This window comes from Lacerta agilis, chromosome 7, assembly GCF_009819535.1.
Source record: "Lacerta agilis isolate rLacAgi1 chromosome 7, rLacAgi1.pri, whole genome shotgun sequence".
Lineage (NCBI taxonomy): Eukaryota > Metazoa > Chordata > Lepidosauria > Squamata > Lacertidae > Lacerta > Lacerta agilis.
Genome location: NC_046318.1, coordinates 2526694 through 2549950, shown reverse-complemented (window position 1 = coordinate 2549950; position 23257 = coordinate 2526694). Strand labels below are relative to the sequence as shown.

Here is a 23257-nt window from a genome sequence, read left to right as displayed (position 1 = left end):
ATTTGCAGTCTAATATTCCCTCCTCACATACAAGACTGTTGTTTCCCACTGTGCACTGTCATAACCATTGAATCAAGGTATTTGCCACTAGAGATGATCAGAAATAAAAATATATTAGTGGCAATAAGGAATGCTTTTACTTGCATGGAATCTGTATCAAAATTGCTTTTGGCTTCAGCAGCACTACCTCACTTTCTCCTGAACCAAATGCCAGAGTAGAAGTAAAAAATGGAGTGTGCCCTTGTTCCTACTTTCTGGTTTTTCCATTGCAGAAACTTGTTATTCCACTGATATTCTCTGTAAGTAGGACACCAGGGGAGACTCTTGAGAGCCACAGGAATACTGAAATGTGTAGGTATGTGTACTGCTTTTTTCTGGGGATACTCAAGGGTATGCAGTACCGTCACCTATTTTTCTAGAAGAAAAGCACTGGGAGTAATATTATTTTAATAAATGGAAGATACATCATAGTTCTGGCTCGTATGCTCACTGGGATGATGTCACTCTTTATCTGGTAGACGAGTGACGACGCCCTTCTTCCTCCCCATCAGTATGCACATAATGTCATGTGTAAGCTGAGAGTACAAACATCCTACTCAAAAAAGAGAAGAAATGTTGTCCAGTTAGGCATTCTTGTGTAGAGTGCATGCTCTTTCATCCACCATGTGCTGAGTTCTCAGTAGATAGAGCTGAGCCACAGCTCACCATCCTGATGATAATCTTTGTAATCTGAGAAGGCTGGTGGTCTTCTGGGAAGAGAAACCTAAAAGAGCTCCCCTTCCCTACTACAAAACAGAAGAGAGCTTCCCCCTCATTCTTGGTATGAAACTTCCTGATCAAACTCTAAGAAGGCACAGTCAGGAAATGTGGAATTGGTTGCTTTTCTGCAATTCCAGCCCAGTCAAATTCTCATTGTCTCTCAGTAGTATACAGAATAGGAAGAAATTAAGTGATGCCTACTGGCAGTTGAGAAAGCTCATACCAAGAAAAAACTTAGTTGGTCTCTAAGGTGCTACTGGAAGGATTTTTTATTTTTTATTTTGTTTTGACTAGGCAGTAATGTTACATCCAGCAGGGGGAGTTACTACTGTGTTGTTTTAGTCCTGTTTTGCCATTCAGCGTATGCATATTCCTGGTCCCTAGTGGGTTTTTCAACTGCAGTTTGAGCTGCTCTGTTTAATTCTTCTGCCTCTACCTGCAACGTGGCATGTCAAGTTCACCTTACTGACACCTGAACCCAAGGGGAATTTACGCTTTATGTGCCAGCAAAAAAACAACAACAACATCAACAGTGAAATCTAGCCTTTGTTCCAGGAAATGCAGCTGTGATGTCTAGTGTGGGCAGCTGAACTTCCTGACAAAGTGCATTCCAGAGCCATAAAGCCATCTTGCCAACTGTCCCTGGGAATTTCCACACACACGCCAATCAATCTTCCCTAGGAAAATTAGCCTCTTTTATTTACTTGAAATACTTTTAGATCTGACATCAAATGGAGAGCACAGAGAAACGCAGTGATTCAGATTTTACTACAAATTAAAATGCTGCCCCAACCCGATTTCATCTCTTATAAGCACCATAACATCAGCACATTAAACGACAAGGAAGAGATCAGGATATAATTTAATGCTTTGTCCCTTAGGAACTTGCCTCCTACCAGGTCAGATTATTTGTCCATCTGTCTCAGTAATAGCAGGCCTACTCAGTCTGGCCGTGGCTCTCCAAGGGCTGAGACAGAGGCCTTTTCCCCTTTCCCTTCCACGATATTCTTTTAACTAGAGGTATAAGAGGCTGAACCTGGGATCTTCTGCATGCAATAGATGTGCTGCAAAAAAGGACTGAGCTACAAGTCTTTCTTTACTTCCTCTATTTTACAAAGGTGTCTAGAAATCAGAAGGCTCTTTATCATGTTTCCTGGACTGTGAGTGACAAGGTGCTAAGTTGTCTCTGAGCACCTCCTGGAAAATTACCTCCCTGAGACATTTACATAGCTGTGGCCTTCTCTTAAGTTTTGTTTTGTTTTGTTTTTAAATAGTGATGCTGGTGGGAAGCCTACTAGCTGAAGATCCATGTTATGGTGCTTGATAATTTTAGAATCTTTTGTGTGCTTATTATAACACTTGCTAACTAAGAAATGGGTAAAAAACTGCTGCTCATGCAGTGTGGAAAATTATTTATTCAACTGGCAACACAGTAAATTACTTTAATGCCGAAAAAAATTGATTTGAATTGCTCATTAGGTTGAAAACAACTTTACGAAACAGGGGGAAAGCCCAGCTGTTGAACAAACAAGAGACACATTGTTAGTGGTACATGAGCTTTTATCCTCCAAGTTATTTTGTGGTGACAGACGGATGCTTTTTCTCCCCTCTTTCTGTACATGTGTCAGCCCAGCTGAGTAACAGAGATCTGGAACTCATCCCATCACCTTTAGAGGAAGAACACTAGTTCTGCCCTGAGCCCTCAAATGGCAGTTTGCCATTAAAAATATTCTTGTACTCTAACCAAAACAGAAACAAGCAAACCAATATTAGATAATGTATTTTATCAAAATGACTCTGGGGGGAAAACCCCCACTCATGTTTAATATAAACTGAGTTACTAAATAAATACACAACTCTGATAGGAATCCAGCCAACAGAACAATGCAATGTAAGGTCTGGAGACAGGCAATAATTTCTCAGAGGATTGAAACCAGTTCAAGGAAGTCTTTGCTTGCCATTTAGCATACCACACACAGATTTATTTGGTTGCCCTGTCACCTCTGATCAGTTTGGCAAGTTTTGTTTTTGTTTTGTTTTTTAAACAACTTTACGAACCTGAGGCAAAAGTAGGCCAATTTTGGATCCCTTTCAAGCTACCTTCAGTTGTTCGAAAAACTTACATATCTCTAGCCTCAATGTGCCTTTGCAACTGCCTTTATTCTAACTGCACATTTTGAACTCACTTCATCCCCAGTTACTAATAGCTTTAGACAATATGTCTATGTAGATACCCAGTGCAAAAATACGGTGCTTCTGCGGTGACTAAATGCCAAGGTGAATGGGGCTCCTGTAACCTTTAATGACTGTCCAGACTAGCACAGCTAGCTGCCTTTCCAGATTCCGTACTTTCAAAAATTACAGGGATCCTGCAGCCACAAAAGTAGACAATATTGTACCATTTACAGGTAGGTAGCCGTGTTGGTCTGCCATAGTCAAAACAAAATAAAATAAAAAATTCATTCCAGTAGCACCTTAGAGACCAACTAAGTTTGTTCTTGGTATGAGCTTTCGTTTTCTGAAGAAGTGTGCATACACACGAAAGCTCATACCAAGAACAAACTTAGTTGGTCTCTAAGGTGCTACTGGAATGAATTATTTTATTTTATTTTGTTTTGAATATTGTACCATAATCATGATGTGTCTAGCAGATACTAGCTGGTGTAGCATAGTTGCGTGTCGAGGACCCCCAAAACACCCCCAAATAAAGACACAGTCCACAAAAAAATTTAGTTTTGGTTTTTGGCATAATTTTGGCCACAACTTTATTGATTACAGCATGTGAGTGGTTGCTTAGGCATTGGTTAGCAACTATCTGTTCCCACTTTGAGGTAGGAACAGATCTGACACCCACAAGCCTGCGAAAGTCAGTAAGTCACCTCTCCACAAATGCTCCCAGGGGCTCTTGCGTGGCCCTAGCCCCTTGCCAGGGGTTCGGACAAGAGCATGGCGAGCTCCTGGATTCCTTTAACGGAATACCCTTGCAGCAGCATCATTGGAGGGGCAGGCACAGCCAATCCATACCCCTCCACCAACCAAATTTAACCAATGCCTATCCGCAAACTTACAAGTTGTGACGATTTGCTACGTAGTAAGCAAAACCAAATGGCACCAGCCAATCAGCCAAATGGTAAAATTCCTACCAGGCCCCTGCCCCAAAGCAGACGACCCCATGACAGGCATAGCAAGGTCAAGCAAACAAACCTAAATATAGGGAGGGTGATCCGATGCGCACAGCGAAAAAAGGAAGCTCAACGCTGCACGCAGGGAATAATAGCCCCTTGGCCTGTCAGTCATAATTGCAACATCAAATTCTCCCCAACAACCAAGAGGTGCCCAATGAGCTTTGTGAGCATCCAAACTAACTCGCCCAGTAACGGGGGTGTCCTGGCTGCCCCCACAGCAACACGTGCTCTCCATGAAGGAGAAACCCCTTTACGAAGAGTACAACAATGATGTTGATGGCTGGGGATGGGGCTAGGATGGGTGCACAGAAGTCTCTCGGATGAGCTGCACTGGTGGAGAGGAGCGCTGCTGCTGCTGCTGCTGCTGCTGCTGCTGCTGCTGCTGCTGCTGTGATGGATGCCCTAGCTGCACCCTAGGGGACAGAAAGCTGGCGGTTGTCCAGGCAGTAATAGCAGGCCCTGAAGTGGGGTGTTTCAGGGTGGAGTGTCATTCCTTGAACCTCCTGGATCCAAAGCCCTGTGGATCCTCCAAGGGACCCAAGCTGAAGCTGGTACAATGAGAAAGGGAAAAAGCTTGTCCTGGCTGGTGTGAGGTGGCAGGACTTTGGATGGGGTCCCCTTCCTTAGGACTGCTTGGTATGAGACTGTTCTACTATGTGTGTCCCTGCCGTGACCGTAGGGTATTCCTAAGTGTCTCTTTTTTCAAGTCAAAGCCTCCCATCTGCATTATGGAGACAATAATACAGAGGTAGTACTACTATATATGTGGCCCCAAGCTTCCTCCAAGGAGTGGGAGGTGGCAAGCATGGTTTTCCTAGGCTAAAAGAGAGTGGGAGACAGGCTTTTGCCTTCATGTCCTGCTTCTGAACTTTCCAAGAGGCATTTGGGTGCTGCTGTAATAAACTAGACAAATTAGATAAGGGCCTTTGGTGGGACCCAGCAGGATAAAACTGAAGCAGCAGGTTTACAGGTTAGACTACTGCTGAGTGTTGCGATTGTTCCTGAATGTCCACATGGAGGTCGTGTCCAGGGATGAGTGACTGGTTTATTTATTGATCCAGTTGCACCCTTTCCCGCAAAAATAGGACTGACCTCAATGACTAAGGCCTGTAGTCACCAGTAGGTTGGATAGGTTGTATACGTTTTTGTGGGTATCACCTTCAAGATAGTCTGGAAGCTTCTTTTGATTCAGAAAATAGTTTGCAGGGTTCTAAATTGTGCCAAGCTACCAACATGAGTTTGACCAAACTGCGGGAGGCAGTGGAAGACAGGAGTGCCTGGCGTGCTCTGGTCCATGGGGTCATGAAGAAGAAGAAGAAGAGTTTGGATTTGATACCCCGCTTTATCACTACCCGAAGGAGTCTCAAAGCGGCTCACATTCTCCTTTCCCTTCCTCCCCCACAACAAACACTCTGTGAGGTGAGTGGGGCTGAAAGACTTCAGAGAAGTGTGACTAGCCCAAGGTCACCCAGCAGCTGCATGTGGAGGAGCGGAGACACGAACCCAGTTCCCCAGATTACGGGACTACCGCTCTTAACCACTATACCACACTGGTGTCAGACACGACTAAACAAACAACAACAACAACAACAACAACAACAACAACAACAACAACATTGTGCCAATAGATCAAATCACATTACACCAATCTTTTGGCAACTTCACTGGTTATGGTTTATTTCTAGGCTCAATTCAACCTCCCCCTACTCAAGTCATTCCTTCCAGCCTCTTCAGTGTCGGCCTAGTCATTGGCTGGTGGGCATTAGAGACAGAACCTTTTTGGTTGTAACACCCATAATCTGGAATGGCCTCCTAAGAGAGGGATACCTGGCCTCATTGCTGCTCACTTTTATTGCGAAACAAAGACTACTTTATTCCTGTGGGCTTTTGCCAAATACTGCCCTTAATAAGGTTTTGGTGGCGGCTGTGGCTGCCTTTAGAATATCTGCTGTAATTTGCTCTTGGTCTGATTATTATCCTATTATTTTAAGGAATGTGAGGTGCGATGATTATTTTTATGGAAAGGTGAGGTTAAAATGCGAAGAATAAATAAATAAATACACATTCAGAAATCAAAAACAGCCATCCCTGCCCAATTCCGTGGATCAAAGGGCAGCAGCAGTGTTGCTTTGAATAACATATTCCCTTTGGTGTAAAAGAATGTGACATAATGGTCTTATCTCATTTATATCTATGAGATTACAGTTTTCTGCTGTGTAGCGATCATAACTGGTTCATTATAATCAAAGTGGAGACAGAATTCTTAAACAGTTGCATTAACTTTTCAGATTCATTTAAACAGCCGAGGACTTATCTATTCTGTGGGCTTGCTGCTGGCATCAGTTTTTGTTACTGTAAGTAGACCACAATTTTATTCTGAACTTTTAAGATAGTGAAATAAAAGCTTAACCCCATTTTGATGAGGCATGTATGAAATGTGGTGCAGTTGTGGAATGTGTGTTATGATAAATGTAATGGGTGATTCATGAGCAGCATCTTCCAAAGACTTCTAGTGCCCAGAGGGTCTGCTTGAACCAAATGGTAGCTATGGAAGTGATGAGAGATTTCTAGGAGCAGGTTGGTAGATCTACGTTGTGGTGGACTTTGGGTCTCAAATTTCAGTGACGCCAAAATTTGATGCCCCCTGCCTCTCTCCTTTGATTCTGCATCCTAGTTGTGATGCCCTTGAGGCTCCATGCCCAGTGCAACCAAACCGGTCACGCTGTCTTAAATCTACCTCTGATCTAGGTCAGCGCTATGTCTGTGTGAAATTGTTTTATGTGCCTCAAGGAAAACATTTCTTATTGTCTATTTGTAGGTGTTTGGTGTTCACTTGAACAAATGGAAGCTGGACAAGAAGTTGGGGTGCGTGTGCCTTCTCCTCTACGGCATCTTCTTGTGTTTCTCCATCCTGACAGAATTTAATGTCTTCACTTTTGTGAATTTGCCAATGTGCAGAGATCACTGATCATGTGGATGGACTGCTGAGAGGCAATTTTCTTCTGTACCTGTGCAATATGAAACATGGTTGGCATCTCCAAGCAGTGGGGGTGTCTCATGAAGGCCATGAAGTACACCTCCTCAGTGTTCATTGGGTCCTCTTCCTGTTTGGGCTTAGCCTCTTTCTAAGCCACTCCTTCACGCATATAGACACACACACCTGGAAACCTCCTGAATCGATGTGAAGATTTACAAACTCAGATACTCTAAACAGTGACTTGCAGTCTATATGAACTATCTTCTACCTGGCACTGAGCCAGAGAAACTGAACTGCCACAGTTTCTTCTTTTTAACTTATTTGAAGACTAATCTAATTTATGAATTGCGACTATAGCTAGGATACAAAGAAGAGGTACATTGTGTTGGGTCCTTTCTGAGGAAAATAGAAGGGACCTATTTTATTTCCTCCCTCCCCTCCAAGAAAAGCTCTCTTGCAACTTCCTTACGTTTCTGAGTTTTCAGTTTCATTTGGAAGATCCAAAAGTCACAAATGGCACTCAGGGAGCTGAGTTCCAGGTACTTGTTAGTAGGAATGGACTTCATACTTTTTGAAAGAAAGCATTGGAGGTAGTACAATATGGTTTCCTCACAGGAAGTCCTGTATTGCTCAAAGCTATTTGAGAGGAACCCTAACTGAATGCAGACTATAGAACTGAATGTTGCTACCATTTTATTCTTATCATCAGAATTTGATTGCTAAATTGTTTGTTATATTTCCAAGCAATAGTTTTAGGCCTACCAACTCTGGAAGGCTAACAAGGTGGAGTTCTGGTTTTTAACTGTCAGTAATCTGAAATGCAAGGTCAGAAGCAAAGCCTGGACTGACCTTTTTGTGATTTCTCAATATTTCTAGTTTCTGTAGCACTTTTAGATTGAAAAGTGCTTTGCAATCCTTACCTTCTTTGTCCTGACAACAGTCCTGCAAGGTAAGTCACTCATATTCCCACAGGGATTTTTTTTTTTTCGAATGGTGGAGCTGAGGCTGAGAGAGAACGATGTGCCAAAAGCCGATGAGTCCATTTAGGGCTAAGCTAAGGCTTGAACCAAAGTAGTCTGGGTTCAACTCAGACCTCAGGCTACTGGATTATCAGACTAGCTCTCAATGTATTGGAGACTGGGAAGTGGGGGGAAGGCATGTAAAGCTATCTTTTTAACTGAGAGGAGAACATAAGCACATGGCACACATTTTTTTAAAAAGTTAGTTATAGACACTGGTTTCTGAAAGGCATATTTTGCACATATATTATTGCTGATGTTATCATTTGCCACTCTGCAAAGGATACACTGGACCTGGGTAGGGTTTTTTCTCTCTCTTACAGATGCATCTGGCACAACACACTGGGAATTTGTCCTGTGTGAGCTCCATTTCTGGAGCACTTCCAAGTGAATTGTGTCATCTGTCTAATACAAAACTGCTTAGAATTCATCCTGTGTCCTCTTGGAGGTAGGGCAGGGGACAGGAACAGGGGGGAATGACGATGACACTTTGAAAACTGAGTATTTAGTAGCTGATGTGGTTGGGAAAGATTTGCCATTCAGCATTACATTGGCCCTGCTGTCTTTGGTGCAGTACTGCATTTGTCCACATGACAAAGGCATTACACCTTGGTAGAGCCACCCATCACTGTCACAGCTTCATAGTTGTCCTGCTAGGCAAATGTTTGAGGTATATTTTGTCTATGGTACAAACAAAGGTCATTATTAACAAAGAAGCAGCAAGCCTGAAGTGTTTGGGGTTAAAAGCATGCTCCAGAGTAAGAAACCTATCTACCCACCGGTTTGCACTTTTACACTTGATTATTTTAAAATGAATTTCCTTGGGACAAATGGTGTGAAATAAAATTTTCTAATCTGCAAACTCCCTTCATCCTAGCACCTTGCTTTCTCTTACAATATCCACAGTGAGCACCTAGTAGTTGTTGGAGTTTTCCTTGTTTCTTGTAGCCACACACACAGCTGATCAATGGCCAGCCTGGGAGAGTGAGTCCCATAGTTCAATGGAGAATGGAGGAGGTGGTTCATTTCCCCTCCATCCCCACCACTCTCACAAACACACACATGAAGAAGTGTGCATGCACACGAAAGCTCATACCAATAACAAACTTAGTTGGTCTCTAAGGTGCTACTGGAAGGAATACTTTTTGATGTTTGCATTTCTGTGTCAAACAACTTCAGTAACATTTGTTCAAGTTGTACAGTAGGTCCACAACTTACGTGGGGGTTAGGTTCCAGGGAGCCCATATAAAGCCATAATTAGATAGAGTCAAAAACCTGTTGGGTTCAGTTGTGGGTGGGGTTGCCAAAGTCATTTTTCCTGGAACCCTGCCCACCTTCCACTCCCTTAAAAAAAATTCACGTGCGTAAAGGTGAATGCGCACAAACTAAATGCATGCAAATTATGGGTTTATTGTACAGTTTTCTACTAGTTTATGAATAATGTTCTAATGCAGGGGTCAGCAAACTTTTTCAGCAGGCAGCCGGTCCAGTGTCCCTCAGACCTTGTGGGGGGCCGGACTATATTTTGGAAAAAATAATGATGATGCAAGAGTACCACGAGCCCCAGTGGCTGCTTATCTGTGTCTTGCGAGCGGCAGGAGCTGGTGGCGGGACGATGAGCGGCACACAAAAGGGCTCCGGAGAGGGGCTGCTTAAAATGGTGGCCACTTGAGCACTGCTGCTGCTGGCAGCAACAAAGCCCAGCCCCCTTCCTCCTCTAGGCAGGGTGGGGAGAAGCCAGGCGGAGGGAGGGAGGGAAGAGGCGCCACTGCCGACGTGGGAGGGAGAGAGAGGGAGAGGGAAAGAATGTGCATGCTGGCGATCCATGCGGCAATTCCCAGACCGTCTGCAGGCCGGATCCAGAAGGCAATTGGGCCTGATCCGGCCCGCAGGCCTTAGTTTGCCGACCCATGTTCTAATGTCTGTCATGAGATAATCCCATTTCTCTAGACCAGTGGTTTTCTGATTTCTTTCTTTAAGGGAAGGGTGATTCCACATCAGCTTGTCTGTGGAGAAACCCCAAGCATCTCTCATGGGACACATGTGTGCTGCAGAGGATTCTGGGACATATTCTAAATTACAAACACTCTTCAAAGAAGGAACTAGTCTAGCCTTCAAATGGCAGTGCAGTCTAGAACAGACCCAACACTTTTCTACAGCTGTTGATTGCAGGGAAAGTTAAGTAATGGAGATGGAACTTGACCTCTTGATAAGCATCAGAGGAACTCCAGGATTCCCAGAACACAGTTTGAAAACGTTTGCTTTGGACATTTGTGCCATTCCTTCTTAGTGGTGTTTTTTATTTTTTTATTAAATCAGTAATAGTTACCATTCTTCCTTTATAGGAAACAGTAATAGTGACCATACTTCCTTTAATCAAAATTTTAGTACCCAGAAATACATCAGGATTTTGTAAAGTTTGTTGCTTACTGCTTACTTGATTGTACAATAGGGCTTAGCAACACTTACGTTACCTCCACTCTTTCCAGGCATGGTCCACACTTTAAAGCTCTGTTTCTGAGCACCTTCCCCCCCCCCCTTGCTCCAGAGCTTTCCCTGCAAAAAGCCATTCTTTAAAGTTCAGTTGGAGCAAACAGCAATCTGCTTAGACTTGACACTTGCTCTGAGCACTAAAGAACAGGTTTTCATGGGGAAAGCTCTGCAGAAAAAGAGAAGAAGAAGAACATGCTGGGATACAAAGCTTTTAAGTGTGAACATGCAACTGGAAAGAGCAAGACAAAAGGTAAGTGTGGATAAGCCCATAGCTTGTATTTGGAAGACCTTTTTAAGCAGAATATCTTTCAACTATTTGGAGGGCAGCTCCAATGGAGCCAGTTGGATTTATTTCTATGAAATAGCCTTTATATATCTTGTGATACAGCATAGTATTATCTGCATCAAAGAGACCTTTCATGTGGGAGGGAATCATATATTGTAGGAGTTCTGTAGCATTGAATGTGCTTTTCTAGCACAGCAGATGGACATTATGAAAGCGGGTCAGGAATCTGAGCCAGTTTGATTCAAGTTGCGGAATGAGGATTTGTTTTGCATGTCAGGTCCAGAGTAAGACCACTGATTGTTCCTAAATTCAGACCTGAAGTGTGTGCCCCCCAGCCCTGCCTCTCCGAGGTCAGTTGCTGAAACTGGAATTGGCGAAGGTCAGACTCCTAGTATTTTACATACAGTCTTGGTCAATCCAGAGGCTTCACATTGTGTGCTAATTACAGGGTCTGGTGTTGCATAGCAGTGTTCTCTGTTCTGCATGACTAGGACTCTTAAGGCTGGAACACACACAACCCTAAATAGCATTCTAGACTGAGTCCTAGCCCCAGCTTCTGATGACCATGTGTATCCAGCCATAATTCAGTGCTTGGTGATGTGTTTGTATCTGAATGAGAGATTGATTCACCTTGAATCACTCACTTTTGGCTCATTTACAGAAGTAAAGTCTATGTAACTTTGAAATGCTGGCTAGATGCATGCTGACGTATTAATGCAAGACAAATGGATCATTCTAGAGCGATCCATTCAACCCACATTTTGAACATATCAATTTAGTTGTCTGAATTGGCCCCTGTTGCTGGTACAGATAGGTTTTAGGAAGACTTCCATGCCTATTGCATCTTAACAATATGTGATAGCTTACTGTGATGTGTAGGCAACAATTTAATAAGCTGATCAGGTGTATTGCCTAGTTGTGAAGATAATTTTACTGTCCTTTCTGCTTCAACGTATAATTAGGGGCTGACCTGGGGCAAAATTCTCATTACTTAGTAGGATTGTACAGATTACTAACTGAGGTCACATGCACATTTATAGTGAGTTACCACTTGGCATATAGTGGATTGTACCATGTAGAGTACATTCTGGAGCACCCATAAGTCCTGCTGAAATGAGTAGAATGTATTTGATAGCCTCCCCCCACCCCCACCCCCCACAAATAAACCCAGCATAATAGGTTCAAAATGGATTGGAGACGTTCCTTTGGTGAGCAAGTTTCCTTTGTTTCCAATATAAAATAAATAACACAAGCTTTTGTACTAAGATGTGAACATTTTTTGTATAATAATAATGTGTGTGTGTGTGTTTTAAGTAGCTACAGTCATGGAATCACTGCATATATAAAAGCAAACACAGAACAGAAATCCCCAGGAATATATAAAAAAATGTTTTCATAGTTTTTATCTTGGCTGTTGTTTCAAAGAGTTCTGGGGAATTTTCATGTAGACTGAGCAGCAGGGTCAGCTCTGTTAGCCTTGAGTGTACTTGCAAGAACTCAGTGAGTTGGCTACTACCAAAGAGAATGTTGTTCTTGTAGTGTTTGGGGTGGTGGGATGGGGGTGGGGTGGGGTTCTTGAAAAATGTATGTAAGTAAGCATGGATTTTTCTAACAGAAAATGCACTAGTGTTGGAAGTTGGTTTCTTTAAAAAGTATCCCTTATAACTGTATCGCCAAGGATTCATATTGGTTGGGTCAGTCAACATGCTTTGCATTTTTCTTTGATGTGTGAAACAGGAAATGCCAATTTCAGATATACAGACTTCTCAGGAGAAAAAATAGGATTAAAGATTATCTGCAAAACCAGTTGAATGAGCTAGGCATTGAGAAAGCTTCACAAGTACAGGCTGTGTATATGACATGTGTATATCATGAGCTGGGCCAAACCATTGCACTGCAGGAATCATGTGGGTGAGAAGTACTGTGCCAGACACAGAAAGCGTTATCAAATGCAATGCATGACATAAGGCAGAAGTGGGGAGCCTGTGGCCCTTCAGATGCATTTGGACTGCAATTGCCATCTGTCCTAAGCAGCAAAACCAGTTGTCAGGGAGGGTGGGAATTGTAGTCGAGCAGCAGGGAGAGGTTTCCCCCACCCCGGCGTAGAATACATACATCCTAACCCAATCCAGAAATAATACAGAGTTGATGTTTTATTTCCTGGGCATCCTCTGGACTTAATCAGAGTTGCTTACAAGACATTTCCCTGGCCCTGGGCAATGACACCAGCTGCTGCCATGCTCTAGGGCAGGAGTAGGTTGCAATTTGCCATAGAGATATACAGCTTTCAGCCTAAGTCCAAACCCCTGTGCAAGCAGTCAGTTCAGACCTCAGGAAAGTGCAATATGTCTCCACTGGGCGGGGAAGAAATGAGAGAGATTGGGGGGGGGAGGCATGGCAGGAAGAAAAGAGGTGACCTACTGACCTGGGTCCCACCTACAGCCATCATGCAGCTCCTGGCAGATTCCCATGAGAAAATGCTTCCCTTCGAGACCTTCACTCCGCAAAAAAAGGCTCCCCTCTGTTTTGGGTAGAGAGTATTGTTTCAAATCCCTTGCAGCCTGATCCTGTACATGATCAAAATAAGTACTGTGCAATTCAGTGCAATTTGTAGGATTACTAGATTAGCCAAACTGTTACTAGTAGATTTAGTCAGGCTAACTGCTTTTAGATGGTTCTCCGGAACGTTCTGATTGTTCAGTTTAGCTACAGAAAATAATAACTCTGGAGATGAAAAAGAAACGTTTGACTCAGCAGATTTTCCTTACCGAAAAGCATGCTAATGAATACAGTGTCTTTTACTTTGTTCTCAATAGACAGATGACCATAATACAGAAAATGTTTTTGGTGATTTGTATCAAATTACTTCAGCTGCAGATGGAGATAGAAATTAGGAAGTATCCTGGGGAGGCAGGAATGAACTGCCAGGCCTCAACACACGTATGCTGCAAACCGCCAGGTTTCGTGACTTGGAGAGAGAAACTGACCATCAGTCTGATTGGACAGAAGCAGGTGGATGGTCCAAAACAGGCACAGGGATTGTGCTCTAGAGCATCAGTCAAGAGAAGGAAGTAGGAATGTAAGAGGATTCACTTGGACCTCCTCATGTGCTGAATGTGATTTGGCACCAGGATTGCACTGCCTTGCCCACACACCCCACCATATGCTTTCATGTACAGCTCCCCACACACAAAGGGTGCTTTTTCACATGGAGGACCTGCACAGAGAGCCCCTTCACATGACTGTCAAATCCATGGTTGGCAGTGCGATGGGAAGGAGCAAAGCACACTCAGCCATGAGGGGGCTCCATGCAGCATGACCTTGGGATGCCCTCATGCACTCTTTCCCTACCGAGCAGGATTTGCTCCCCTTTGGTCAGGCAGTGTCTTCACCCAAGAAGCAAGTTGTTCAGGGCTAGACCATCTCCAACTGCAGGGTGCAGGATAAAAAATTTTCATAGATCCATAGAATTGTAGAGCTGGAAGGGACCCTGAGGATCATCATCATCATCATCTATCCAACCCCCCTGAAATGCAAGAATATTAAGGTGTCCCATGCAGGGATCAAACCTGAATCCTTGGCATTATCAGCAGCATGCTCTAACCAACTGAGCTCCCCTGCTCCCTCTCAGTTAAAAAAGCCTCTCTGCAAGTAGGAAACTAACTCAGCAGGGAGGGCTGGGTTAGGATGTTTGCCTTCCTGGTGTTCTAGCTTTCTACTTTCAAGGAGGGTCTTTTTAAATGCGTGGAAATGTTAAAAACTGACAGCCTGAAATTTCAGCTGTAGCCTGAAATTATATAGTTTGTCCGTGTGTGTGTGTGGTATGTATGTGTCTCAAGATGTCACTGTGTCTTAAAATGTGGCTTCTGCCTATACCACCAATCCTCTGTTTCCATTGCAAATTTGGCAGATTGGTCTGTAGTTAACTGCTGTTCAAACTGTGTTTTGATCAGAGCTTTAGAGTTGGAAGGTGCATTAAAGGCCAATCTCTTGCCCAACTCTCCTGCCATTGCCAATTACAGCATCCCTGAAAGGGGGTCTTCCAGCCTCTACCCACTAACAAATGAGAGTGGGGGGCCCTCCAGATGACCTGTTTGCAGAGTATTCATCCTGATTTACAGTATTTATTGAACATCTATCCTGAGCTGCTTGTGGGGTGTTTCTACATATTTCCATTTGTCGTCTATTCACCCCACACTTTTCAATGCATTTTCCTATCAGTTTCCAAACTGCAAAAAAGTCCAAACAGAGCCCTTGGATTCACTTCAACTGCCCAAACCTAAAGTTCCAGTATGCCCTTAATCACTCCCATAGATACAAATCAGTCAATGAAAGGTAAAGGTAAAGGGACCCCTGACTGTTAAGTCCAGTCACAGACGACTCTGGGGTTGCAGAGCTCATCTCGCTCTATAGGCCGAGGGAGCCAGTATATGTCCGCAGACAGCTTCTGGGTCATGTGGCCAGCATGACTAAGCTGCTTCTGGTGAACCAGAGCAGTGCACGGAAACACCGTTTACCTTCCCACCGGGGCGGTACCTATTTATCTACTTGCACTTTGACGTGCTTTCCAACTGCTAGGTTGGCAGGAGCAGGGACCGAGCAACGGGAGCTCACCCCGTCACGGGAATTAGAACCGCCGACCTTCTGATCAGCAAGCCCTAGGCTCTGTGGTTTAGACCACAGCACCACCTGTGTCAGTCAATACAGCCTCACAAAGCTGCAGGACTATTACTAACATAACCCTCCATTGTGTCACAGCTCCTCCGACATCATTCAAAGGCGGTGTTACCAGGAGGGTCTTTCCACCCAGCTGATCTCAAAATCCAGGCAGGGCAATATGGCAGGAGCTGCTCCTTCAAGTAACTGGGTCCTAGGTCCCAGGTAACTCATAAATGAGATCCCAGCCTTAAGCCATGGGGAGTGCTGGCCGGTTGGTTTTGAGATATGCCTTTTTTATTTACAGCAAATTGTCCCTGACGTGGCCAGGTACATTTACATCCCACTTTTAATCCAGTGAGGTCAACATGACTGTTCCAATGTTATCCTCATAACACCCCAATGAGTGGTAAGTTAGGTGAAGATCAATGAACTTCATGCCTGAGTAGGAATTTGAACCTGTGTCTCCATGGTCTCAGTGCTATGCTTTTACCCATCAACAGCTACTGTTTAAAGGGCAGGGAGAGTTTGGGTCCTGGCAACTGCTCTAGAATGCCACAATCTGACACTAGGCCCAGTGAGGACCCCAGAGTCCTTGACAACTAGTGGCTTCATATCTGGTTTCCCAAATATGACAAGCTACATGCTGGTCCTAGGCTAATTGCTGCATATTTTTGTTGTTGTTCAGTCGTTCAGTCGTGTCCGACTCTTCGTGACCCCATGGACCAGAGCACGCCAGGCACGCCTATCCTTCACTGCCTCCCGCAGTTTGGCCAAACTCATGCCAGTCACTTCGAGAACACTGTCCAACCATCTCATCCTCTGTCGTCCCCTTCTCCTTCTGCCCTCCATCTTTCCCAACATCAGGGTCTTTTCTAGGGAGTCCTCTCTTCTCATGAGGTGGCCAAAGTACTGGAGCCTCAACTTCAGGATCTGTCCTTCTAGTGAGCACTCAGGGCTGATTTCTTTGAGAATGGATAGGTTTGATCTTCTTGCAGTCCATGGGACTCTCAAGAGTCTCCTCCAGCACCGTAATTCAAAAGCATCAATTCTTCGGCGATCAGCCTTCTTTATGGTCCAGCTCTCACTTCCATACATTACTACTGGGAAAACCATAGCTTTAACTATACGGACCTTTGTCGGCAAGGTGATGTCTTTGCTTTTTAAGATGCTGTCTAGGTTTGTCATTGCTTTTCTCCCAAGAAGCAGGCGTCTTCTAATTTCGGGACTGCTGTCACCATCTGCAGTGATCATGGAACCCAAGAAAGTGAAATCTCTCACTGCCTCCATTTCTTCCCCTTCTATTTGCCAGGAGGTGATGGGACCAGTGGCCATGATCTTAGTTTTTTTGATGTTGAGCTTCAGACCATATTTTGCGCTCTCCTCTTTCACCCTCATTAAAAGGTTCTTTAATTCCTCCTCGCTCTCTGCCATCAAGGTAGTATCATCAGCATATCTGAGGTTGTTGATATTTTTTCCAGCAATCTTAATTCCGGTTTGGGATTCATCCAGTCCAGCCTTTCGCATTATGAATTGTGCATATAAGTTAAATAAGCAGGGAGACAATATACAGCCTTGTCTGCATATTAGCACCTTCTATTTGGGGCATATGAAATGGCCATTTTCTTTGGATGATTAAAGAAAAATCCTGGAGACATAGGCTCAGAATGCATCCATGCTGTCTTTCATGATCATTTATTAAGTTCATTTGTAGCCTGCCTTTTCCTGCAAGGAGCAGTGGAAACAGAATTCCTCCTATTAAGACTATGAGTTTTTTCCACCCTCCTCCTTTCAATGAATGCTGATTATGCACACATATGTCTTTCCACCCCAACACCTGATTTTGCTATGTAATAGAAAACAAGGAACAGACTTAGGAATGTTGGCATAGGGTTAAGATGTGCAAGGTTTTTTGTTTGTTTGTTTATTGTTTTTTTTTTTTAAAAAAGGACAATTGCACTTCCCCTTGAAGGAAGCAATAAGGTGCCTCCTGGGGAAATTGCTGAATAGGTGGGCATGCACAAAATCAGGTTGATCTATTTCTGTTTTTAAACAGAGCAGCAAAAAAATCATAGTCCCCCGACTGAACAGTAGGCAGGAAGAAGAGATTCAGAATAGTCTCCAGGGGTGGCTGGTGCCCATTGAGACTGGACAGAAGACAGAGAGGCCACAGGCACAGCCAACTAATTCTAGTTTTGTCCCCATCCTCCTCTCTGCCAAGTGCTACAAAGGCAACACAGAAACTAAGAAGCAGGAAACTAACAGCCAGAACCACCTCATGGACTGGATATTAGTATGTAGGCAGGCATGTGGAGTCTAGTTCAAGTTAGGGCATTCACCCTAATGGGCAAGCAAATACTGCACAAGATGCAGAGAACAATCTAACAATCATTACCAACTCTGATGTGGTGTAAGAAGCCACATCTGTTTATTCATCTGCCTGTCAAATTCATGCATAGAGCGATAATGTTTACAGGGGGAAAAGTGCATTCTCTCTGTCCTGCCTTGCTGCACTGTGCTCGGTTTCTTCCAACAGCCTGATACCAGAAGGAGCCACCATGCCATCTTACAAATTGCTTATGAATATGAGTGAATGTTACAGCATGTTGCAAGGCCGTCTTTCTCTGTGAGAGATACATATGATATAGAGAGATTTAATTGGCATTGCAAGGCTGTAGGCTGAAAATGAAGTCTTTCTTTGTTTCTTAGGGCCTCCTCAGTATGTTTTTAGGGTACCTATGGTGTTTTGAGCATACATTTAAAATTCTAAATTATAGATTCCACTTACGCACACCAACTTCATGGCACAATTCCCCAGAATTCCCCTGTACTTTGAAGCAATGCAATATACTGTACAATCCTAAATTCTTAGTATGAAAGCTTTCACCAAAGGCATTTGGTTATGCCAGTCTCAAGAACTAGAGTGCAAATGGGAATCTGTGGCCTTTTCAGATGTTGTTGGACATCAGCCCCAGCCAGCATGGCCAGGGACCAGGAGTGACGACAGGAGCTGTAGTCCAGCAACATCTGGAGAGCCATAGGTTCCCCATCCCTGAATCAGTGGGGATAAACCCAGAGTTGTAGCTGGGGGGGGGGGGGGCTAGTGAGGCTTTTTGCCCAAGGTGAAGCCTCCAGAGGGCCCCATTGAGGCTCCCATCCTGTGTGTGTGTGTGTGTGTGTGTGTGTGTGTGTGTGTGTGTGCGCGCGCGCGCACGTGCCAAACTGGGTCTTTGACCCAGTTGAAATGAAGCCTAGTTTTGCCCCTGAATAAACCCTCCAGTCTTTGTGTGTGGGTTGATCCTTTCCCCCCCCCCAAGACGGTGGCAGTAGGGCCAGAAGGGCCAAAACGTGGTTGGCATGATGCCACTTCAAGCAACTTTGTCAGAGTTACAGCAAATAAGCAGAATTCAAACTTCTTGCCAGGGGAGCCATCTCCTTCCACCAACTGAGATGGAAGAATTTTCTGATTTATCTATTTATCATTTGATAAATAATAGTAACCCATTTGATATAAAAGCAATAATTTTATCCTCTTGGAGATCTTGAATACAGAGAGCTCTTAAACAGGGATGGGGAATCTGAGACCACCCAGGTGTTGTTGTTGGACACCTGCTCCCACCAGCCTCCGCCATCTTGGCCAATGCAGCCCCATCATACCTGGAGGTCCACAGGGTTCCTATCCTTGATCTACACAGGGTTCTTTGCTCATTTCCATGCAACATCACACATGCACAGGAATGCATGCACACCTCCCCCCATCACAGAAGTGAATGGGAAAGACCACATTTACAGGAGCTCCATGTAGGCCTCAGAATAATATATAATACAGTATATAAAAAGCTATATATAGTTGCACTGGAGTGCAATCCAGAAAAAGGTAGACATAACTGGGGCCTGGTCTGAGCATGTAGCAGAATATGGCAGAAGAACCCTGCAGTGGTAGGACCACTTTATATTGCTGGTGGGGACTGCATGTGGATGTTCTTTCGCATACAAAACACTGTGCCAGGGGAGAAACCTATCGTGCCAGCGGAGAAATGCTCTATGTTTTGACCACTTACTGCTGTGCTAGATTTCTACTCTTGGGGACCTTGAAAGGAAAGAAGCAAACTTAGGAAAGCTTTGTGGCTCTCTCTGGGGGTCAGAGGCAGCCATGTTGGAGGAGCCCAATGAAGTGGCAATGGCCATTTACCACTGTGCGTGTATGGAGATGAGGCCCAAATCCCTACTGCTCTGTAGCTTGCTTTCTACTAGGGTTTAATTAATGGGTTTAACATTATATGTGGCATAATTTACCTATTGGTTTTGTGGTGGTGGTCAGCTGAGGTAGAGAATGCAAAGAAAAGGCCAGAGAGGAGGAGGGCTCCTACTGAGCCACCCTTTGGGAGGAATGCAATGAAGTATTGCAGTGCGAAGGGAGAGGGGGGCCTTATTTCACCTCTCCCCCAATGCTTGTCGGTCCCAACTTGTATATAATGCAAATTATATTAGTTACGACAAGGCAGTGATCCATGAAGGAGGTGCTGTAGTATAAACACAAGCATTTGCTGACACAATCTGTTCCTTTTATTTGAGTCTTCCTACATATCTACAAACATGTTTCCACACACACTAAAAATGCATGCAGTGATACAGCTTTTCGTTTGCACAGAAAAATGCAGGGCAAGCGGAATTACTCAATTTGTTCCCGTTCTACTAATAGATTACATATCCACTGAGATGTCAATAATTATCAAGTTATTCAGCGGAGAAAGTAGCAGTTTCAAAGTGGAGTTGGCACTGGGCACAGATAAAATTACTCTTATGTATAATTCTTAGCCTACCTGTTTGCTATGTGAAAAGAGGGTCTCCTGCCTTTTTTTAATGATGTGATGGTAGCCTGTGCACTGACTATTGCTGTTCCAGTAGGATGAATGCAGTTTTCATGAACATTTCTGTCCTTTTTTTAAATTAAGGAGCATAGATTTATATTCAGGTTTGTATCTTAACATACTTTATATTATATTAAGATCCCCCAGTCTGTGGTAGCTGGCTGCCATTTGAATAGAAATTAGTTGTTGTTTGCTGCTGAGCTGATTATTGTCGGCAGTTTAAAAGGCTCATATTTCTAAGCATAAAATATGATTGCTAGTTTTGCATATTTATGAATGAAAATCTGAACAATAACATAGCACTTCAGTTGTGTGTACAGTATAATGTATTAGGTGTAACTGGGTATATCTTTGTAACTTTTGTAGCATTTATCATTAGTGTTATTGCTGAACTGGTTTCCATCTTTGCATATAGGGAAAGTTTTTGATTTGCATGCAGTGGCCTGGGAAATTATCCACATATTTATTTTATTTATTTTTCATTGAGAATGTAGGTTATGTACCAGGGAAGCAATCCTTATACTGGAAGGTTATGTAAATCTGTTATTTAAATCTGATCACATTTTAGTTCTTCAAGCATAGTACTCCAAGTGAGCCATCTGCTTTTGTGCTTTCCTGTACCAAAGCCTAAAATTGGAGCAATTTAAATATTTTGAGCACAATCTGTCTAGAAGTTATCTGGCACGAGCACCGCTGAAAGGAATAAGCAAGAGCTTATTTCAGTGGTCATTGCATAGGATTTCTGCTGGATTGTGCCCTTTAGCATTAATTGTGTCAACCTCTGAGCTGGCCATCTATTATATTGCTGCTGCAGTCATTCTTATATACTGTACTAAACAATGAACATATATACAGTTAGAGCTGGCACGCTTCTCTAAGGTGCATACTGAATATACAGTACACTTTAAAAAATATAAGTAGTAATGGCTCAGGTTTTGCAGTACATTTGTGTGTGCGTGTGTGTTTATACAGAGTGAGTCTTTTAAAAGAAGCCCCGTGGAACATGTGTACTCTGTGTCCACGGAGCCTCTTTTAAAGGACTTACCCTGTAGAAGACACCAAAGGGTTATCCCATTCCAACTTCATAACTATTTCTTATGATCTCTAGTGTTTCAATAAAAGTGGGAAAATACAATAAACAATAGAGTGTTTTCGGACCAATTATTTTCTAATGCTTGCTGAAATTAATTCTAATAAAAGTAAAGCATTTGTAGGAGGAAATATTCCTTAGGATAATTTTAACTGTGTTGGAAGACTCTGGAAGTTTGGGTGGAGGAGGTGAGGGTTGTACATATCAGAAATCAGAAGATGACACCCATCCATTTTAAGTATCCTTCAACCCATTCCACAGTACTTCATCATCACTTGCAAATTTGTGCTAGTATGCTATTTTTTAAAAAAGTTGAAGGCTCTTTATAATGTACAGGTGCACAATGTCTGCTGTCACCTTCTGCAACTGTTATGTGATTTAGGAGTAGAGAGAGTAATAGGGCATTGAGAACAGTTCTTTGCCACCCTCTAACTCTTCCATACAACAGCCTGGACACCAACAGAGAAAAGGGTGTAAGTTTCCCATGCTCCTCCCCAGCATTGACTATTGCTACTATCCCATAACTATGTGTACTTGTGTGCTGCAGTGCTGAACTATTGAGAAAATTAAGAATTTACCTCCCCCCCCCCCATTTGTGTTCCTGGTATGCAGATTCCTGACAATGACTTTCCATTCACTTCAATGGAAGGGGCAGAGCCAGGAACATTCTGTAAGCAAGCATGATGGGGAAGTTTCTGTGTTGTGCCTGTGCTTCGGAATACAAATGGGCTTTTCAACGTGAGTTTTGATGTATCAAAGGGACAGAAAAATGTATGTTTTGCACAACACAAGCGGAAAGCAAGTGAGAATGGTTTAAACATCTTCATTGAAAGGATGGTTTGTGATGGATGTCAGCAATTTGTTCTATAAATTGTAGTTTTGTAGTGATTTTCTCTGAAGTAATATTGGCTCTTTATAGTATTTTGTAATCCACATCAGTTGTAAATTATGGTTTTTATTCAATTGCGGGAGATGGGATGGGCGAATTATTAAAAATAAGATGTAAACTCCACTAGTAAGTTCTCCTGCAGAAGCTTAATGGAAATTAATGGGAGCTGTACTGGAACAATACTGTGTGTTCTTGCACAGATCTCATTCTTTTGAGTGGGACTCGGACAGGAGAACCTCACCATGGATTGTGGCCAATTTTTTTGTTTCACTTTTTGAGAGTATATAATTTTATCCCAAACATTACAAAGTGTGCACATATATCAGTAAAATGAAGGGCTTCTTTGGCCCTAGCTTGCACCGACACAATAATTGTCCTAGGAAGACAACATAAAGAGTCTGTAAATGGCAGTTGCATTTAGTTTGGAAGTCTAGTCACAGAGCAATATAAAGAGATATTGGCACATGAGCATGGCCCATTAACAAGGTTGAGTTTCATGAGCAAAGTATTATTATTATTATTATTATTATTATTATTATTATTATTATTATTATTATTATACCCCCCTTCACTCAAAGCTCTCAGTGTGGTTCACAACAAAGTTAGAATTACGTTGCTAATAATTGTTGCTTTTAGTGCTTCCCAAAGCTATTCATGTGAATCTTGAGCACACTTACTAGGAAATAAGTCCCACTGAGCTCAGTGGGTCCTACATCTGACATGCTTAGGATTGCATTATGTATGGTTTCACTTTCCATTTCCATTCCACAAAATTTGAATTCCCGTCACACTATGCGTGGTGGCCATTAGCATACATGGCTTTAAAAGTGGATTAGACAGATTTGTGGAGGATAAATCCATCAACATGACCCATGAGCTGAATGCATGTACAGAGCATCTGGCTGGTTAATGCTCAGAATGGAATTTTGGACTAGGTGGACCTTGATCTTATACAGCAGATCAGTTCTTATGTTCTCAAAATAGAAAGCATGTTTTGCTGGATTATTTCCACCAGTACTGAAAAAATACTGG

General features: G+C 43.1%; 1 protein-coding gene across 3 annotated transcripts in view; it reads left to right on the top strand.

Annotated features, from left to right (window-relative positions):
- SLC24A3 (solute carrier family 24 member 3) overlaps nucleotides 1-8809 on the top strand; it is a 154032-nt gene extending 145223 nt beyond the window's left edge. For all 3 annotated transcript variants that reach the window (XM_033154133.1, XM_033154132.1, XM_033154131.1), the window contains 2 exons: nucleotides 6233-6298; nucleotides 6763-8809. In XM_033154133.1, the coding sequence (XP_033010024.1) occupies nucleotides 6233-6298; nucleotides 6763-6912 (216 nt within the window). In that variant the 3' untranslated portion in view covers nucleotides 6913-8809. The remainder of the gene's footprint in view (nucleotides 1-6232; nucleotides 6299-6762) is intronic.
- Nucleotides 8810-23257: the final 14448 nt, after the last annotated feature.